At 48.7% G+C, this 21,028-nt stretch overlaps 1 protein-coding gene across 2 annotated transcripts in view; it reads right to left on the reverse strand.

The window, feature by feature from the left end:
• The window catches only part of SLC27A1 (solute carrier family 27 member 1), a 256,989-nt gene that overhangs the window by 82,227 nt on the left and 153,734 nt on the right, over positions 1-21,028 (reverse strand). For both annotated transcript variants that reach the window (XM_069604011.1, XM_069604010.1), the window contains exons 5-7: positions 2,020-2,089; positions 1,803-1,894; positions 1,371-1,480 (exon numbers count right to left, since the gene is read on the reverse strand). In XM_069604011.1, the coding sequence (XP_069460112.1) occupies positions 1,371-1,480; positions 1,803-1,894; positions 2,020-2,089 (272 nt within the window). The remainder of the gene's footprint in view (positions 1-1,370; positions 1,481-1,802; positions 1,895-2,019; positions 2,090-21,028) is intronic.

The following is a 21,028-nucleotide window of genomic DNA, read 5'->3' on the forward strand; positions in this document are numbered from 1 at the left end:
CTCACAGTCATGCCACTGTTCCGCCTTGTCCCGTGATGTAACGTGGGGGAAGGGAGTACACTAGTTCAGCAGTCCTGAACTATGGAAACCCTTTTGGACATTTCAGTTTGCAAGACACTCTTTTGTTATACATATCATTGTCCCACACCCTTTTGTTATATGGCATAAGGATATGGTAACAGGTTCTTTAATATAGGTCATTTTGTCTTGACACAACACCACTAGGACATGGTTGGAGCTTGCGCCCATTTTAGATTTAGGCTTAGATTAGGCATTTTGCTCACCCTTATACGGTTTAATAAACACCCTTGGATTATACTCCTTGTGTATGTTGTGCTTCTGATAACCATGCCTTCCTTACACCCTACAGGGGCTGGTGTTTGACTGCTGCTATGCCTTGCCTTCTGGCTGCCCCCCCCTGCACAGAAGTTCGTTTTGAGAGTTTTTGGGGTTGATAGGCCATTACAAAGGACAAGCCAGCTTCTAATCATTTTCTACCTATGCAAAATCGCTTTGATTTAGGGAGGGAAAGGAAGTATTTTTCATTTTAAATGCTGCTGTTAGGGAGGGAGAATACTGCTCTCCTTCAAAGTCATTACTGCTATGAGTGGGGTTTGGAGTGAGTTAGGGTTTTTCCTTCGAGGATCTGCACCTGTTGATAAAGGGTTTTCTCTGGATGTGCTAGTGTTTCCCGATAGCATATCTTTTCCGAATGTCCTGAAAACATTCCAGAAACTGTTCCGGGTTTTGAATTTCTAAAGCTGATGCATCTTGGGAGATGTAGTCCTGCATAGCCTGTTTCTTTGTGACCTGTTGGTGCCCAACTAGTTGCTCTCTTATGAGGTACAGAAATAGTTCAGGTCTGGTGCTGACAGTCCTACTCTCAGACGGACCGGCGGCTGGATGTACTGTTTGCACTGTGACTTAGTCACAAGTGTTAAAGTAAAAAGCATTGGGATCTTATCTGGCACTCTAGAGGAAACATGGTACGCACACCTTTTTCCTCAAACTGGCATATGGGGAATTCAGCTGCGATCATGCATCGAGAGTAGACATTTCTGTAGCCTTGAAACAAGAAAAGTGATGAGTGGTGATGCTTGTGGTCTCGTGCAGAAGAGATGTGCCCAAGCAGTTTGGGCTGGACTGCTCTTTTTGGGGTGGAGCCAAGCCTGATTTGCATATGGTCTTTCCCCTTTTGTAATGGCTTGGCAGGCGAATAACGATGGACTGGAGGGTTGCCCAGAGCAATGCCAGAGGTCAGGATTAATTCCAAACCTTCCAGCCATTACCTCTTTTTGTGTATTTCTGTAGCCTTAGCATGCCACATCTTGCTTGTTGGGTTGTGCAGAGCAGACAAAATGTGTACTTACTGTACAGTTGTACTTCACACAATCATCCCAAAATCGACTGGCAGAAAACTTTTTCCTGATCACCACAGTGAGTCCATACAGCACACATTGCCCAACACCCATGATGTTACCTGGAGAAAGAATCGGGGAAAGGAAGAGTGGGAAACAGCGAAGGTAAATGTGAAGAATATAATTGAGAAATGCTAATGGATGGGTCATAAGAGCAGCTTTATGCACCCCCAGTAGTGTGCTATGTGCGTGTGCTAGTCCCTGAGTAAGATAGTATAGGCTGTTATGGTACAAGAGGCCCCGACCTACTGAATAATAATGGACACAACTCATGTATCATGTGTCCTTTTGGAAATGTCACTATACAAAAAGATGGTAAAATGTGACAGAGCTTATAATATAAGCAACCCCTCCTTCACACATGCAAAGGGTTTCGGCACTTACCTGCAGAGTGGTAAAGAGGAAGACAGTTGTATATGACATCTGAAGACTTCAGTCTGTACCCATGATAACCAAAGGCAGCAATGCGGTAATACCTAGCGGAGATAAAGCAGTGCAGAGACTGAATCAGTGCAAAAATGCATGACAGTTCAATTAAATTAGCAGCACCTGACATGAACAGGGTGGGAAAACGGGGCTCAGATGTTGACCAAGAATTTACCTGCTGTGGACCACGATGGCAGCCTTTGGCATTCCTGTTGTCCCAGATGTGTAGATGTAGAACAACCGTTCTGAAAAATCCAGAAACGAAGTCAAACTTCTAGCCCTATCCCAACCTTCCTAGCCCAAAAATTAATAATATCAAACACCTCGGGTTAAAAGGGAACGGATTAACTAAGATTATTCAGCAAATATTATTCAACCGAAGTAAAGGGTTGGGTAACAGGGAGACTTTTAAATAAGCAGCATGACAGCCATTTCCTAAAAACAGGAAATACTACCAAAAGAATTAATAGGGTCTAACATATAAAACAGGAAACAACACATGGAAGCTTGAACCCTGCTTCAATCCAAACAGCTCCAAAGGAAGAAGCTCCAGTTTTATGAATTCCTTATAAGAGCATTCTTTTCATTGCATACAAGGAGGGTGGATTGCAAAGGAGGATCGAATTTAGAATTGCACCCATCCCACCTAAACACCCCCATTCAGAACAGGAATTTCCTTTTTATTCCCTAAATATCAATTTACTCACAAATTAAACTGGAATTAAAATACTCTAACTTAAAAATCTTATTTTGCGCCTTAGTCATAGAAGTTGAAAAAGCCAAACGAAAAAGCATTCCCCAGCAATGATGCAATCAGGAGAGAAACACTATGGGCCTGATTCACAGAATGTTTTCCTATGGGATTGTGCCATTATAAAACGCTTCTGTGAATCAGACCCACTGTCTTTTCCAGCTCTAGAAGTCTTTCCTGACGGATCCATTACTTAGGGACCAGCACAACACAAAATAAACAGCACCAGTCGTCCTTTTCCTTCATCCTGTCTCGGATTAGCTTGATCTTCCAGACTTGAAGAGCACATATTTCCTCTCCTCAGGTTTTCCAGAAAGGGGGAGGTTAAGATGAATTCCTACTCGACCTAGGGGCATACAGACAACATAAAATAGGGAGTTCCTATAATAAAACGTGTCAGGTAAGGAAAATCAAGTGTAATCCTGTTCTTCAAGGGCCTAATGTCTTGAAAGCAAAATACAATCCCCTAATCCAAATCCAAAGGTCCTGAGGCAATGTCAGTTTCGGAGTAGTGAATAGTGCCCAAACACACTTGTTTAACCATGGCTTTGTTTTGATCCACGCTTCATTTGAGGTCTTCGTTTTTATCTGTGTCTTTGCCTTGCCCTTAAATTGCTCCCTGAACAATGAGATGGCCTTGCATCTGCTACCTCGGCAAGTCCAATATTTCACTCTTTTTGCCGTAGGGGTTCTCTCAGCTGTGTTAGCTCAGAAAAACCACGCTCCCCTCGTTTTAAGAGTTGTCAGCTGTGCAAGTAGGTATCTGCCCCCTCCAGTTGAATTACTGGTAGGTCCTTCTACCCTACGCTGGTTCTCAAGAATATGCAGGATTCTTAAGCTTGGGCTGGTGTCCTTGCAGTTGCCACCATATTTTGGGCTTGATCCCATGGGTGGCTTATCCTGGTATGCTTTTCTAAGGGCCTGCCCTATGCCAGTCACTCCGTCTAGGTTTTTTGTAGCAGGCTTACCACTCTACGATATTGTTACCAGATCTTTTGCACGGCTACCTCCTCCAGTCTCTTCTGTCTCTAGGTTGCTTTCTGAAGTCTGCCCACACAGATTCTGACGAGCTAATGTGTCGTCTCCTTCTCCAACCAAGGTCTCCCTACTCGGCCTCTAGAAAACCGTGCTAACAACCACACAGCTGGCGCTTTGTGTGTCTTTTTATACTGTTGTGGACAGAGTAGGTGGAGAAATGAGAGATATGATTTGTGGAGCTGCTTCTTGTCCTATCTCCTCCACATATGTGTGCTTGCTTTGATGTCATTTAATCTCAGATGTGGTGTGTAATTCAACAAGCTTTATTTGTTCCTGGTCACGACCACGCCGTCCAAGGTTATAAAAAATGTGTTCACGATTTTTGGGTCAGGCAGGCGTGTCATGGTGGTGAATGATATCTGTTCTTGTCAGTGTTTGCACGTAAAGCTTGGGTATTTGAATGCTGTGATCATTGCAGAAGGATTCACTTTTTGCTCTGGTTCAGGAACCATGCCAGGGCTTGCACTGCTTTCAGCTTTTAGGGGGGTCTAAAGCATTTGGAAAATTGCTTGCTTGTAATTTACAAGGTTCACATCTCCCATTAACTTGACTGCATTGGGGCTTCTCCTGAAAACGACTTTAGCTCCTGTTCCACCAGATTTAGGAGGCATGCTTCTTTTTAGCAAATATGTGGGTTCCTCTCTGTACAGCGCATCCGTCTCCCTCTTCACTTCACCCACTGCTTGATTCCCTTCGGGAGCATTGGGGGGCTTGAACGGCTCCTCCATTGCCCCATTCTTTGTTCGTCCATGGTATCATGGATAAACAGTCTATGCATATTCATGGTCGCCTTTTTCCTGTCTCTGATTTTTGTCAATTGTAATTTTGTCCTTGGTACATCCATGAAACACGGTTTTTACTACCATGGTCTCTGCCCATGAAAGAGGGGTATAAGTAGACAGGCAACCGTCAGTTGTCCATGGTGTGATAAACAAAGTTGCCCATTTATATACATGGTCCTCACTGTTCGGTCCGCCCCAGTTAGTTTGGTCTGTGGCCTGACCATGAAACATGGTTATTATGCCCATGCCCTCTGTCCCTGTAACAGGGGCATAGAACGACAAGCAACCAGAATTGTCAATTGTTATACATAGTCAGCCTTGTTTGTGGTTCATCCATGAACACGCAACTTTGATTTGACAAATTTCTTTCTTTTGTAGATAATTATTAAGTCGAGAAGTTGTAATGTTTGGAAGGACAATGAAAGTAATAGTCCCTGTTTTTTATCGCCCCTATCAAAAGGACAACTCAGAACACCGGCCCTTTCATAATTCAAATTAATTTCAACCCAACCCAACCCCATAATTCCCCTTTTCCTCCATCTCCTAAAGGTCATGGTAATCAAAATCATTTTATGAGCACATCAGTGTTACATGTGGATAAAGGACTGTATGCTCAGTTCCCCAGGGTTATTTGTATAGCCACAATCCATTGCAAAGTTACAGCAAGGTATGTCTTCATTCCCACACAACTAAATACATTCCTAAAATAGTTCACAAGGCCCATACAAACGGTACTTCCAGTATAAAACGGTTACAATTAGTTCATGGATAACAAATTGATGATATAGACTTGCACAAAGCCCCCATGCCGGTGACCGGGGTGTTTAAATCGGGTAAAAAAAAACACTCTCACCTTGCGGCCCACCTCAGCAACACGCCCTAGTTCCAAAAATCCATCTTCTCTGTTAATAACCGTAACATCGTCAACATGTAAACAGACTTTAGAACGTACAGTAAAGCACAACACCACACCACAAGGTCATATATATTTGTTTTTATTGATCATCTTCAGCAGCATGCATGATTTTATGGGAATGGGTCCAGCTGTGGTTACAAGTCTTTTTTTTACCTTATGACTTTGTGATCCTCTCAGCCTCTGTAGAACTGTATTTCTCGGATTCTGTGGGCTCCTCCTCGTGCGATTCTAAGGAAGATGGCGAAGTAAATCTAGAAGCTTCTCTAGTCTGAGGAGGGTGACGTGTGATGAAGCGTGAGGTCAGCCCGTGGGTCACTAGTGGTGCAGTCTACCCCTCTTCCCTGACCGGTCTTGTATTTGTCTCCATATCTTGAAGGTCCTAAAGCTATTTTCTTTCTATTTCTCTGGGAAGAGGTTGAGAAACTACTACTCTGCCTAGGGATATACTTTACAAATTAAATGGGATTGATATATGTGATTTCTTTCATTGCCGAAGGATATGCTTTTGGGCCCAAGACCTGCTCCACCCATCAAATGGAGAATGGGGCCTGAAGCATTTGTGAAATTCCTTGCTTGTCATTTGGACCCTTCACCGCCCCATTAACCTTTGCTGGGTTTATTCTTTATAAACATGACTCCAGATCCTCTTCAGCAGAATTTGGAGACACTTCTCTGGTGTTACAGATTGCCCAAGAACCAGTCTGAGTCCAGAGGTTGGTTCAATATTTTTTATGAATGTTTTCTTGTGCGGCCTAGGGTGTCGGTGACCTCCAATTAGTGCTACTGAACGGTAACCCCTAATATCTAGTAGGTTTTTCATCTAAAGTTGATAATCTTAAGTCCAGCTATCTAAACTCCCTCCGGGACTCACTGGCTGTCCCCTACTCTTTCCTGTTGCTGGTGTTCTAATGGGGGTTTAGCATTTTTCCCTGTACTTACTCTGTTGGAATCAAGTTGGTTCAGTCATACCCACGCTCATATCTTCCCTTCTACTCATACTACTTCACAGATTCCACGCACCAATATTCTGTTCCTCCAATGTTTCAATCCTCCTAGTTTTCGCCTCCAACCTTTCAATACCACTTGTCCTCCCTCAGTAATAGAACTACCAGAGTATTTGCCCCGACTGCAACCTCCCCACCCGCTGCTGTCGCAAGTGGGGTCCCGCAGGGCTCTTGTGTCTCCCCAATGCTTTTTTATATTTTCAACGACTTAGACCATATGGGTATATCATACACAAACTACGCCGACGACACTCAAATTCTTCTCCCCATCACAGGCAAATACTCAACAGACTTCAATCAACTCAACGACATATACTTCATCATTCAAGCTTGGATGGCGACACATGGACTCTGCCTAAAAGACGACAAGACAGAGCTACTCCTAGTAGGAACCCAAGCTAGACTTAAACTCGACAACCAGTTTAACACCTTCAACATAGATGGCAACGACATCAAGGTCTCGAAAGATGTCAAAACCTTAGCTATCCTTAGCTAGACACATCAACCCCACTGCCTCCACCAAGGCTTACACTTGCAAGTTCATCAAACCTTTTCTGACCGCTGACAATGGAATTGTACAAAAATGTCGACCTGAGAATTGCGACGGCCGAAAATGGCGACTTTTTTTTTTTCTTTTAAACCCCCCTTACACCACATGTATATGTGGGGGGTATGGGATATTATAGTAGAATGGGGGACTGCGGGGGGGGGGGGTCTGCCCCAGCATATCTATGGGGTGCAAAGAGGGTTTAATCTTTTTTAAAAGTCGCCATTTTCAGCCGTCGCAATTATGTGTGGTCTCAGTGATCACATAGATCCCTGACAACTGCCTTACCTTAGCCAGGGCTTTAGTACTAACTAAATTAGACTACTGCAACGCCTTATATCTAGGCACTAACCAACACAACCTAAAAAAAAATGGAAACATATCAAAACAATGCGCTCAGAGCTGCAACTAACTTCCCGAGAACATTCCACATATCAGAGCTTAGACAGAGCGTTCGATGGCTCTCAATAAACCAAAGAATCAACTCAAGACCCTGTCACTTACGTACAAATGCCTGCAGAATCATGCCGTAGCCCAATGGTGGAAAAAAGACACGCTCCCTACGAAAGAGATATGGGAAGGGAAAGTGCAAAACATGATGGTCGTGGAAAAGCTCACTGCGGTAGTGAATGATAGGATGGGAGAATTTCATGCGGAGTGGTCTGCCCTATTGGTTAAATGGAGGCTGGAAGAAAGTGGCCAAGTAGACTAATGGGATGGGTGTGTGGTGCGAAATGAAGAAGAGGGGGATGAGGAGGAGGGGGGGGGAGGGGCATGAGGAAGAAGGGGAGGAGGGCTCCGGATGGGAGGCGATAAGGACTATATGCGGACATTAGGAGGACCTTGGGACCTGAGACAACAACAGAGGACACTTGCACCATTGAACAAAAGTTGTGTTAGGGGTGGGGGGAGGCGAATAGGGGTAGGGGTTAGGAAGGAGGGCGAGGGGGGCTCTAGACGGTTCTATTCAAAGTGGAGTCCACTTGTAACTGTTTGTCATATTGAAGAGGTCTGGTGTTTTTTATAAATGCTAATAAAAATTAAGTTTAAAAAAAAGACGAGCCCGTCCTAAATCGTCCACACACTCTTATGTATTATTTGCAGACTTTGCGTCTGCTTTTGAGACAATTGGCTGTGCACTATGTGGACCAAGTTAGAGAAATTCAAGATGCCAAAAGACCAATTGGCGGCATGTCAACTACTGCACGAAAACAACTCTGCATGTGTAAAGTTGAATAGTAAAGGAGATCTGACAGCCCCAATTAATATTATAAGGGGTGTAAAGCAGGGGTAATGTTTGTCCCCGGCTTTGTTTAACTTGTTTATAGCAGATGTCGGGGAGTCATTGTCCAATACCCATCATTTCCCCCAGAAATAGGATAATTTGAGGATCCTTTACTTGAAATACACAGACGATTTGGCAATCTTCGATACTACTTATGTTGCATACTGATTCAATATGCCAAAGAGAATAACTTGGTCAACAACTTTGAAAAGATGAGCTTTATGAGGATTGGAGACGCAAAAAGCCAATAAGCACAGTATTATGACCTTTAGGAGGACATTACATTGTGTTTGTAAGGAACAAGTTACTTATCTGTAACTGTTGTTCTCCAGCATGGGTCTGGCATGGATTCACATGCTCATGAATATTCCCCGTCGTCAGGCTGGGAATCCTTGGTAAAGAAAAAATCTGTATCAGTTTCGTTTCTGATCTGTCTTTCGTAGTAGTAACCAATCACTGATCTCTGCGTCATACTGACCACAGCCAATGACTGCCCTCTACCTAAGCCCCGCCTCTGGCAGCCATCTTCAGATTTGGTAGCACGTGAAGTGGCAGTATGACCAAGTGAAGAGCCGCAGAGGGGTAGGCGGGAGGGTTCGCATGTGAATCCATGCCAGACCCATGCCGGAGAACAACAGTTACAGGTAAGTAACTTGTTCCTTCTCCAGCATGGGGTCTGGCATGGATTCACATGCTCATGAATAAAGAATACATAGCAGTACACACATGCACAACCACGGGAGGTGGCAAAGGCTCAACATTAAGCCTTACATCAAACTCAACATTAAGCAATTCTCACCTCCTCACCAGGCTCACCTTAGGCGAACAGATTGCGCAGCACTGCTTGGCCGACCCTGGACTCTTCCCTGGAATCCCGATCGACGCAGTAAAATTTCATGAAGGTGTGCGTCGACCTCCACGTAGCAGCCCTGCAGATGTCCAGCAAGGGCACACCAGATAGGAACGCCGTGGTAGCTGCGATCGCTCTGGTGGAATGGGCTCTCGGACAGCCAGGCAGCGGTCGGTTTGCCAACCGATGACAGTACATGATACAGCCGGAGAGCCATCTGGAAATGGAGGCCTTTGAGAGAGCCTTCCCCTAATTGACAGGTCCAAAGTTCACAAAAAGTTGTATAATCTTCCGAAAACACTTTGTGCGGTCCACGTAAAACTTCAGCGCTCTAGCCACATCCAGCGAGTGCAAAGTCCTTTCGGCCGGCGACGAAGGCGACGGGAAGAAAACAGGCAACACCAAGGGTTCGTTGAGGTGGAAGTCCGACGGCACCTTGGGCATGAAGGAGGGGTGCGTCCTGAGCACTACCCTCGTGTCGTGAAAAGTCAAGTACGGGGGCTTGCAGGAAAGGGCCTGGATCTCTCCCACTCTTCGTGCGGAGGTGATGGCCACAAGAAACGCTGTTTTCCACGACAAGAACTTCAACGGAGCCGAGTGCAGAGGCTCGAACGGAGGTCCCATGAGCTTGGTCAGCACCACGTTGAGCTCCCACGCCGGGGCCGGAGCCTTCACCGGCGGGAACGATCTGAACAGTCCCTTCATGAATTCTTTCACCAGACGATGAGACCACAAAGATGTCCGCCCCGTGGTTCTGGTGTATCGGGAGATCGCAGCAAGATGAATCTTGATGGACGCGTGCGCCAGCCCAGCCTTGGCCAGCGTCAGAAGGTACGGCAGTACCTGGGGAGCCGTAATCCGTAGAGGGTTAATCTTCTGTGCGTGGCACCAGACAGAGAACCTCTTCCATTTGTGTCCATAGCATTTAAGAGTTGAGGAAGCCCTGGCCTTTGCAAGAAGTCGGCTGGTATGTCGTATCCTCCAAACTCTAACGCTGCAGGAGCCAGGCCTGCAAGTTCAGCGACTTCGGGTCGTGATGGAGGATGGCGCCTCCTTCCCTGGAGAGAAGATCCGCGTCCGCTGGCAGCTTGATTGACGGGGACGCTGACAAGTCCAGAAGGTCCGGGAACCATATCTGCCTCGGCCACGCAGATGCGACGAGGATCATCCTGCACCGTGACCTCTTGAGCTGGTTGATGAGCCGGATCAGCAGTGGCAATGGAGGGAACGCGTATAGAAACAGGCCCTCCCAGGGGAACCAGAAAGCATCGCCCATGCTCCTCGGCTGGGGAAACCTGCTGGCGAACCTCCGGCACTTGGAGTTCGTCGCCGTCGCGAACAGATCGATCTGGGGTGTGCCCCACCGTCGGAAGAGGCGGTCCACTAGATCCTGTCGTAGTTCCCACTCGTGGCACGAGCGCAGCTCTCTGCTGAGCGAGTCGGCGATGGTGTTTTTTATCCCTGCCAGATGAAACGGCACCAGAAACATCCCTTGGGCGACGGCCCAATGCCACAGATCCTGCGCCTCCTTGGACAGGGCTGGGGATCTGGTACCGCCTTGCTTTCTGATGTAGAACATGGTGGTGGTGTTGTCGGTGAAGATCCTCACCACCTTGCCCTTGAGGGACGGAAGAAAGGACCTGAGGGCCCAAAACACTGCACGGAGCTCCAGGACGTTGATATGGAGGGACTTCTCCGTCGGAAGCCAAAGGCCTCTCGCATGCAGATTTTCGGTGTGCGCTCCCCACCCTTCCAGGGAGGCATCCGTGGTCACTGTCTCCTGGTGGCTGGGGGTCTGGAAGTCCATGCCTGCCGTCAGATGCGCGCGGGTGCCCCACCACCGGATCGCTCGTCGGAAACTCTCGTCGAGTGTGATCCTCTCCTCGAAGCTGCCCGTCGTCTGGATCCAGCGCGCGTCCAGGAATTCCTGCAACGGGCGCATCCGGAGCCTGCACAGGCGGATGAGATAAATGCAAGAAGACATCATTCCGAGGAGGGACTTGATGGACCTCACCCTGGCTGCATCCGCAACCAGCATCCGCTGCACCTTGCCCAAGATGGCCCTCGTCCTTTCCTCCGACGGAGAGGCCAGAAGCGACACTGTGTCGAGCTTCGCTCCCAGAAACAGAGCGTCTTGCGTGGGCACCAGGTGGGACTTGGCGTAGTTTATGGAGAATCCCAGGTCCGTGAGTAGTTGGACGGTCCTTGCCGTGTGCTCGACGGCGAGCTCCTTCGTCTTTGCTCGGATGAGCCAGTCGTCCAGGTAGGGGTAGACGTGGATCCCCTCTCGGCGCGGCTGCGCTGCCACCGGTGCGAGGCACTTGGTGAACACCCTGGGTGCCGGCCTCAATCCGAAGGGAAGGGCTCTGAACTGGTAGTGACGCCCTTGGACCACGAACCTGAGAAACGTTTGGTGTCCCTTTAGGATGGGAATATGGAAGTAGGCATCCTCCAAATCCAACGACGACAGGAAATCGCCCTCCTCCAGTTGACCCAGGACGTGTTGGAGGGTGACCATCCGGAACTTCTGTGCCTTGATGAATTTGTTCAGTCGTCGTAGGTCCAGGATGGGACGCCATCCTCCCGTCTTCTTCTTCACGAGGAAGTATCTTGAGTAAACTCCGGAGCCCCAAAGCCTCTTTGGGATGAGCTCGATGGCGCCCTTCTTGAGCATCGCCTTTACCTCCAAGAGAAGTTGAGGGACGTGATGTTCTTTCCTGGCCACAGGGGGGACGCGCGGGCACCTCTTTAGAAACTCGAGCGCGTGACCCTGAGCTAGGGCGTCCAGCACCCACCGGTCGGTGGAGATGCACTCCCACACGCTGACGAAGCTCGCCAGCCGGCCTCCCACCGGGGTGCTTCGGTGGGGGCCCGACCCCACGGCCGGTTCAGTCCTGCTTCGACGAGGCTTTGCGGCCTTGTCCTCCTTGGCGACGACGGCGGGGTCCGCCTGACTTGCCTCGTCCCCTGTAAGCTTCCTGTGACGACGAAGGGGCCGCTTGATGGTAGGTGGAAAAACCGCCGCTGGAACCTTTGGAGGCACCCTGTTTGCCTCCGCCGCACCGAAAGGGCGGCCGCTGTTGCTGGAGAACCCCAAGAGCCCGGGCCGTCTCCGTGTCCGCCTTGATGGCTTGAAGGGAATCGTCCACTGTTTTCCCAAACAGGTTGTTTCCGTCGAACGGCATGTCCAAGACTCTGGTCTGCACGTCCTGACGGAAGTCAGTAGTCTTGAGCCATCCACGCCGCCTTAGGCACACGCCGTTGCCCAACTGGCAAAATCCAGTGTCAGCGATGTCCGTCGCAATCGTAATGGCATGGTCCGACGCCACCTCTCCTTCCTGCAAGATCTCTAGGGCTTCCGCCCTCTTGTCGTCTGGTAGGAAGTCCAGCAGGGGGGCCAGTTTGTACCACAACTCCCTGTCGTAGCGGGCTACGATAGCCAAGGCGTTGGCCGCCTTAATCGTCGTCGCTGCTGACGAGATGACTCTGCGTCCCATCGTGTCTAATTTCTTTCCCTCGCCGTCCGGCGGGGAGGTTGATGTAGAGGCTGCACCCCCCCGCTTTCTTCCTGGCCGCCGCGGAGACGACCGAGTCCGGGGTCGGCTGTGCCCGAAGGCACAAGGGGGCCGCGTCCGGGACCCGGTACTTCTTCTCGTACCGATCCCTTCTAGCCGGCGTCGTGGATGGGTTCTTGAGGAGGGCGAGGCCCTCATCCCAAATATCGTCTAGTAGAGGTACAGCGAGGACCGTCTTCCTCTTGGTCTCGCGCCGTTGATAAAGGAAACCTTCCTTCTTCTTCTCTTCCGGGCAGAGCTGGAAAAGCTCGGATGCCCTGGTGATCATGGAGTGAAACGATCCAATCTCGTCGGGCGGGGAAGCCCGGGTGGGAGGTGACGACGGGAGATCCTCGTCGTAAACCTCGTCGTCTGTACCCGTTGCGGCCGTGTCAGTCCCCGTATCATCCCCACGTGTCGTGGACGGGGAGGAGGGCTGAACAGGGCGCGATGGCTGAAAAGGAGGTGGAGGGTGAATCCTTCTTCTCTTAGGGGGAGGGCTCCCAGAAGGGCCTGGCTCCGGGTCCCCCGTCGGGAGCGGTTCCTCCGTTGGTGGTAACGGCAGTCTCGTCCTTAACTCCGAGCATAAGGACTGTACAGCCAACAAAATGGCCGCCGAGTTGTCTTGCGGCACTGGTTGAGGGAGATCCGACGGGAGATCAGGAGCCCTGTCGGCATCCTCGACGCCCTCGTCGTCTTCCACGTCGGGGTCCCTCCCGACAGGATGGCCTTCTTCCAAGCCAGAGCCGTGGCCTAAGACTTCGATCAGCTCCTCCTCAGAGGCTGAGGCTGAGTCCATGACTACCTCCTGCCCCCCCTTTTTCTTCTCCGTCGGAGGTTTCACGGGGGTCCTGTCGATGGGCACGAAAGAGGACTCCCTCCGCGGTGGCAGGGAGATTCTGGGCCCCGGGGTCGCCACCACTTGTGTAGCCTCCACAGGCTGAGCCAGGGCCGCCGCGACTGTCTCGATAGAGGCCTTGGCCGGATGGATCAAGGCTTTCACCACCTTAGGTGCGCTCACCGCCTTGGGGGGAGGGTCACCACCTCGCTCCCCCTCCGATGGGGCCTTAAGGGCACGACTGGGGTCTCTCCAGGAGTTTCGCCGGGTGCTCGGCCTTCCTCTTACCCGAGCCAGAGCGTTGGCTCGTGGTTGATGGAGCCGGGGAGGATGCGCCCTGCCTGGCACCCATAGAGCCCGACCGTTCGGCGCTCCCGGTGCCAGCGGACTCGCGGTGCTTGGCCTTCTGTTGGACCCCCGTCGCCGGGGCGCCCTCAAAGGTCTTAAAGACCGCTCGGACTTCTTCTTCTTCTTCTCGCCTGACGGGCTCTTTCCTTCCAGCCAGTTGGCGAGACGTTGATGGCGGTCCTTCATGGTCCGCTCCGACATAATTCCGCAAAACGCACAGTCCTTCTCCACGTGCGTCTTGTCCTCATGTAGGCAGTAAAGGCAAAGGGAGTGTTCGTCCTCCTTAAAGACATTCTGAAGCTGGCATCCAGGGCAGACCCTGAACAGCTTTCCGGGCGTCGAGCTTCCCTTCTCCTGGGCCATGTTCGAGATGGGCCTGAGAAACTTCTGGAGTCCTCCAAAAGCGTGGCTCGACGAAATCTTCACCCTTGAGGGGCGTAGACTAATCCGACACGGGTCCCCGTTGATCGAATGAAGAAACGGTGGAGCTTGAGGCTCTTTTGACCGAAAAAAGAGAAATTTTTCTGAGAAAAAACATGAAAAATAGCACTAACGCTCGAGAGCAATAGCACGAGGATCCCAACACTTGAACGTGCGTTAAAAATCTGAAGATGGCTGCCAGAGGCGGGGCTTAGGTAGAGGGCAGTCATTGGCTGTGGTCAGTATGACGCAGAGATCAGTGATTGGTTACTACTACGAAAGACAGATCAGAAACGAAACTGATACTGATTTTTTCTTTACCGAGGATTCCCAGCCTGACGACGGGGAATATTCATGAGCATGTGAATCCATGCCAGACCCCATGCTGGAGAATTATTGTTATTTAGAATATGTGGTTGAATCTCAACCTAATGAACTATAGGGGTTAAAGCAACGACAAACAAAAGCTAGCACAATAATGCTTTCAATAAAGCAATTTGTACCATCAAGTGCCGGTTATAGTATGATGGGGATAGTCAAACTGTACCGCTAAAAACTGGTAACAAGTATTTCATATGCTTGGAATGCTCGTTTGTTAATCAGGGCAATGGGCTAATCGGCTGGAGGGACGCATTTGGTGTCACATTTTCGGTCTGGCTAAAGGAACACCAATATAAGAATTGAGCTGGGTTTAACTGCCGTGAGCACTATCCTCTGCTTGAATAAAGGAAATCTCTATACAACAGTTCTATGTGATGAGTCTGTGTTGGGACGGATAAGAGCTGGAATAATAAGGGGCAACAGTGGATCTCTCTCAGAGTTTATAGCTCTGAATGAAGACTTCTTTGCTAGAGTGTCATGGTGCCATGATTGGTCAGAAGGTCTGGAGTCATTGCTAGCCTCATTTAAAAGGAAAACTTTAGAATGTGGCAAGGTGTGTGGTCATGTCCATATTGGAAAGTTATCATTACTGTCCACGTATTCTAAACTATTCTTCCCTTTTCATAAAGCCCAAATATAAATGTATCAATTTTCAAGCCTGAGAGCCAGACGATTGTTAATGCTGATGAGGTTAAAAAAAACTCCCTCTTATGGAGGTTAAAGGGTCTTGAGTACACCTGACACAGGAAGAAAGAGGCGGTTGTCTTTGTAGAGACTTGGGTGTCATTGAATCACTTCGTCACGGTCTTGGTTTATAGAAGCATTATGTGAAATATTATCTGCTTTTTGCAGACAGCCACATTATTTACAGGGTGGAGTATTTTGGTTGCACTGTCTTTCTGGATGCAGTTTAATGAGGTCCATTGCTCTGATTAAGATTTGGCAGCCATTTCAGTTTGAATTATCTGGGGTGAAAGTGAAGAGCTACTCATTTGTAAATATGTTTATTATGTTGGCTCTTTTTCATTTGCTTGTTTTTTGTATGATCTTTATTTCTCTTTTTTTCAATGTTTTCTTATGTAGGAAGAATTTTAAAATGAATGTTTAAAATGAATGTTTATATTTATATTGTGTGATATTTTGTTGTAATGTGAAAAGCTCGTAATGGACTGCAACACATAGAAAAAAAAAAGAAAATTGTCTACAGCTGTTCTGGTGTTTTTCCCGGTTGCTTGAAGCGTTCAAGGGCTTCTTCGTTTCCGTACCTAAACCATGACGGTGGTTTGAGCCACATTAACACATGGTTTTAAGACATGAGTTTAGACACATAGGGTTCAGGTCCCATCGTCAGCCTACCAGGTTGGGTTATAAAGGGGTTGGGCTTCCCTATCGAGTCCTTATCCCCAGGAGAGGAGTCCATCTCCATGAGATCCTCCAGCATATTACCACCCTTAGGGGGACTATAGGTTAGCGACCTCGCCTCCCTAGCTTCATGGAGAGGGGTTCTCTCATGGGGAGAAGTGACGCCAACTGAAGGATCGTCACAGCTGCACCAGAATTTCTGTCAGAAGGGAATACATTGGGCTTTGGGTTTCTGTTCTTCACTCCTCCAAAGTTAGAACAGGCTCTGAGCTTCTCAGTATTTTTCCACCCCTTATTGAGAGGGACTCACCCATGCTACAGGCCTTGTCACATTGAAATAGGATGCTTCTACTATGGATGGTATGTGACCCAATTAGAACACTATTTACTTTCTCTTTTTTAGTATTTGTTACCAAAAGATAAGCATGAACAAGCCAGTATGGGTGGTCACACATACTTATTTTATTTAGGGGTCATGTGTTACTGCATGTTGTTCTTGAATTGTCCTTGTTACTCTGTATTCTTTTTTTTTTGTTGCAATGCTCTACTAATCTAGCAACTGCACCAAGAGCCTTAAAACTGTGGGAGAGGGGAGAAGGGGGTTGTTTGGAATTCTATAGGTAGAGGACAATAGTCGGTTTCCCCTTGCAAATAGCAATGCATGGGCTGGCAAGTGGTTGATAGGAGAGAACAGGGAAGGCAATCCTTGAAGAGAGGTAGAAATGGTAGCTAGTGTGTCTTTCCAGGGGTGCCATCACCTGTAGCAGCTCCCCAGGGGAGATAAGGCCAGCCAGGAGGCCTCCTTCAATACGCCGAACAGCGGGCGAGAGCTTCACCACTCCTGGGCTGTGATGGCGATGACACAGCCAGGGCAGGAGCAGCAGTGAGTGCAGTGCACTGGAATGTATAAGAGCAGCACACACAGACACTTTCAACTCCACGGTGAAGATGGCAAGAATTCAGAGCAGAAGGCCCAGGCCCAGAGGCGGTGCTAGGGGGGGGTTGAGGGGGCTATAGCCCCGGGTCTTTTGGTTGTAGCCTTGGATAGAAGCTCAGGGACTAAAACCAAAAGGCTATAGCTAGCCCTGAATCCCGCCAGTCCCGACATTAGCTTAGCCCCTGATCTTTTCCAGACCTAGCAACACCCCTGCCCAGGCCGCTTTCATGCAAGTGACCCGGGTGGTTGGTTAACGAGTAGGGCAAAGAAGGCCACGAGTAGAGCAGAGGTAACACCAGGGCCAGTGAGTAGGCTACCCTGGGAGGGTGAGAGGGGACTGTGTGGCCCCAGGGTCGGATGCCACGGCGGCTGCACTTGGGTGAATATCCAGCATGGAGTCAGTCCCCTATGGGCGACGGGCAAGGACACACCCGTGGGCATAGTCCGCATTGGGACATTAGAGTGAACAAGTGGGATTTCATTGGCAGCATTTCCCTTCATGGAGGTGGCGAGGAGGCAAGGTTGGAGCTCTGCGTGGAAAAAGTGCAGTGGGGCCGGGGTTTGTGTGTTACCCCCACACCCAATATCGCACCCGCTCTGATCATTATGGAGCGAGCGCACATGACCAGGAAACAGTGGGTTCCATCTCAACCTGAGCACAGCCCCAGGGCGTGAGCAGGTCCCGCTGTGAGAACATATCTTCTCCAAGAGTGAAGCGCGTCAAGGGCATAGACGTGCCGTGTGAAAGCCCTTGGTGATGGCCAGACTAAAATCGGATGACATCGACGACATAAACTGAAACCGTGGCCACACCAGACAGAGGCTATTCAAAGTCAGCAGGGCCTTCAAGGATGGGTATCACTAGGATAGAGACTACTATGCTAATGAGAGTTATGACTATCTGCAGCGGTCAGTCGTTTAACGTTTTGTACATGCTCATTTATAAGTAGCATGCAGTCTCTATCTGATTTACGTTTATGGTATGGAGCACTCCCCATGAGCCCCATATAAGGGGCCTAATGATGTACATGCATAATGCTGGATGGGGAATGGTAGGGCTGTCTCCCTGGCAAGATGATCTGTATTGGCAGAGCTACCTTTGTAGTGCCTCGTACGTTCATCCTGGATCAGAGCACTGCCCTAGCCAATACTTAGAGTACTAACTGTGCCGGCTTATCCAATTGCTTGGTGTATTTTACACAGAGAACTTAATAGATGGCTCAGGGGACCCAACTCTAGGCGTCATTCTCTGTAGCGGTGGCCAGTGTCCGGCAGTACTGAAGCTGAAAAATGTTGCTATGAGGAACGGTCCTGGCCCCCATCGACCTGCATTGAGGAAGATGTTCTTAGGGTGGTCGGAAAATTGGTATTCGGCACACGAGACAGAAAACCAGTTACCCAAGTGCCTGACATGCCAGAGAGAATCTGTATAGCAAGACTGCCAGCAGACATTGACATTATGATGCATGTCGGAGATGGAAGCTGTCGGCACCGAATGGACAAGGATAGCAACCCTCTGAACGGAAGTGTTCAAGGAGGATACTGACGGTTAAGGACACGGGAAGGTGAGGTACGCTGCACTACCCAAGCAACTCGAAAATATGAAGTGGAGATATAGACACTGACCAGAGTCCAGCGAGAGCTGAAGGTAGGCCTGCTGTCATGGCTCATGGATTATCAGAAAACTCAAGACGGATCTTTCACTTTCGAGTTACCAGCAGTTTTGAGGTAGGTAGTCAGGCCTTCAGTGCTTTTCATTGGAGAAATAAATGAGTGACCCACTAAACAACACAGTACTCTGGTTCCGGATTAACATAAAAAGGGTATGGTTCATCATAATATAAAAAGGGTATGGTTAATCCAGAACTCTGGTTCTGTATTAACATAAAAAGGGTATCTGAACTAAAGGACCAAGGGTCCTGAGTCGCAGGACTGTATCGCCATGGGTGGATCAGTCACACAATCACGGTTCCTGTTGGTTTAAGGTGCTACAGGACCCATCTTTCTTGGCTACTGGTGGTCTTCCTTGGCTGCCGACATAGATCTCAGGGTTGCTGGATATCCTCCTACCAGGCAGGGATCGGTTCTGCAAATACAAGTGAAGCAGGCTCTACATTCGATGTACTAGGCTGGGTATCACACCCCACCCAGCACTTCACTGATATTCTCTGGTTCAGGGATCCATCTCCTTTTCCTCTTTCCTCCTTCTCCCCAGTCTTCTTTTGCCAAATCTGCCCTTCTGGTGATCCTTCCTTTCCCTTTGCTCATCTACTATTCTCCCTGCCTGTAGTGTTCTACTATCTCTTGACATAGTTGTTCTTTACTCTGTTTTCTTATACATACTACCACTGCATGCTTTCCATGTTCTAATCCCCTTCCTTTTTCTTGGTGTTGGGATTTTTTCTCTGCCCGTCATCTTTCCCCTCAGGTCTTCCTCGATTGCCACTCTGCCCTCTCCCTTGCCTAATCGCCTTCTTTCCACCAAGTGATGTATTTCGGTTTTCCCTCGTCTCCCTTTCCTTTGAGCTCTTGCTCACATTTGTCACTCTTTCTTTTCACTCCAATCTTTCTCCGCTCCTTACTTCCTGCCTGCTGCTGAGGGTTTCTCTTTCTCTTGGTTGCTTCATTTTCCTCCCCGCCTTTCTCAGATTTCCTCTTTGCCTTCTCTCTTTCCTTGCTGTCTCAATCCCTCCATCTCTATGATATGGTCTCCTCGCTCTCTGTTTCACTACCTCTTTGTCTCACCATTATCTCTGCCTTCCCTCTTCTCAAACCTCGACCCACTGTTCTTTCCACCTTGACACAGCTTTCCCTGCTTTCAGCACACCTCATGATCCATCTCCTCTCCCACGCTTTGCTGTGGATGGAACACCTTTTTATAAGCGTGATCCCCCACAGATTGGTCTAATGAGTATGGTACTCGGGACACCTCACTGCATTTAATATCCATAGTTCTGGATTGTGTGTTTCCTCGGTCTCCAGCCTCCAACCCAGGTGAAACAACTCATTAGTGTAGGCCTGTCGGGCGGCCCGCAGCTCTATCGAGCATTCTATAAAAGGTGCCTCAGCCATTTTGTAGTCAGGTGTCCTTGTCATAGGCCCGTTTTAATATTCTGCCAAATTCAGTTCTGTAGGCACACGCCCGGTTCACTTTGTGGACTTCATTTAATGTAGGTGCTCTGCGGGCCAGACCTGCAAGCCCCCTAGATCACTCGTAACCAGGTAGCTGCTCTGCAGGCGGGAAGGGGTATTTATGTGGGGAAGGCAATGCAAGAGCTAGAGTGTATCTTCTACAGTGCCAGTATCTCGTAGCGGGCAGTGGTCCCCGATCCCCGGTATCTCAAAGCACCCATTGCCTATGCCCAGGCTCTGGACCTTTTGGCACTCCAGATATTTGCGGATTTCAGCTCCTACTAGCTCTAGCCAGCATAATCATTAGTAGATTATGGGTGTTTGTGGATTAAAAGATCTGGACAGCCACACATTGAAGATCACTGGTATAGCCTCTTCTCTGTGACTCCATATCACTGTGAACTGGAAGCCAATGCCAGAGTGAGAAAACGGGCAAGCAGTAAATGTACATACCAGAAATTCCAGCTGGGAAAGTCGATGGGGCAGATTATCAAATTGTTTTTGGTGCAAATGATGAAAAGCGCTAGTCCATCACATCACTTGCACCAACAACAAAATATGTGTATTAAAACCCAAATGTATCTGAACGTGTGCATCTTTGATGCGCACATTCTGATGCCCGTTTTCACACCATTGCACATTTACCCAAATCAGGGGGCATTTCTGACCATTCCCAAATTCACAAATGGGATGCTCATTAAAATATGCAGACAACTAAGGCATCCCCTAGGCATGTTTGAAAAAGGCAAAGGGGGCAGGGGGAGAGTCATTGCAGGACAGGGTGTTTTCTGAGCCTGAGATGGGTATATTTTTTATGTGCGACCGCAGCGGGGTGACCCACTGTTTCACTTGCATTTCTATCCCTCAAACAGCAATAGAAATAATTATTTTGCTGACATTTCACAATGACAGGCCCTTGAAGGTCCTGTCACAGTGAAAAGTACTCTCAGGACCCAAGTTAGATTAGTCTCATGAGTGCGTTCCAGACACTAATGTATTCAAAGGGGCTGCCTAGGGCATCTTTTGTGCACACAATTTT

This window comes from Ambystoma mexicanum, chromosome 3q (assembly GCF_040938575.1).
Source record: "Ambystoma mexicanum isolate Mex_15411 chromosome 3q, UKY_AmexF1_1, whole genome shotgun sequence".
In the NCBI taxonomy this organism is placed as follows: domain Eukaryota; kingdom Metazoa; phylum Chordata; class Amphibia; order Caudata; family Ambystomatidae; genus Ambystoma; species Ambystoma mexicanum.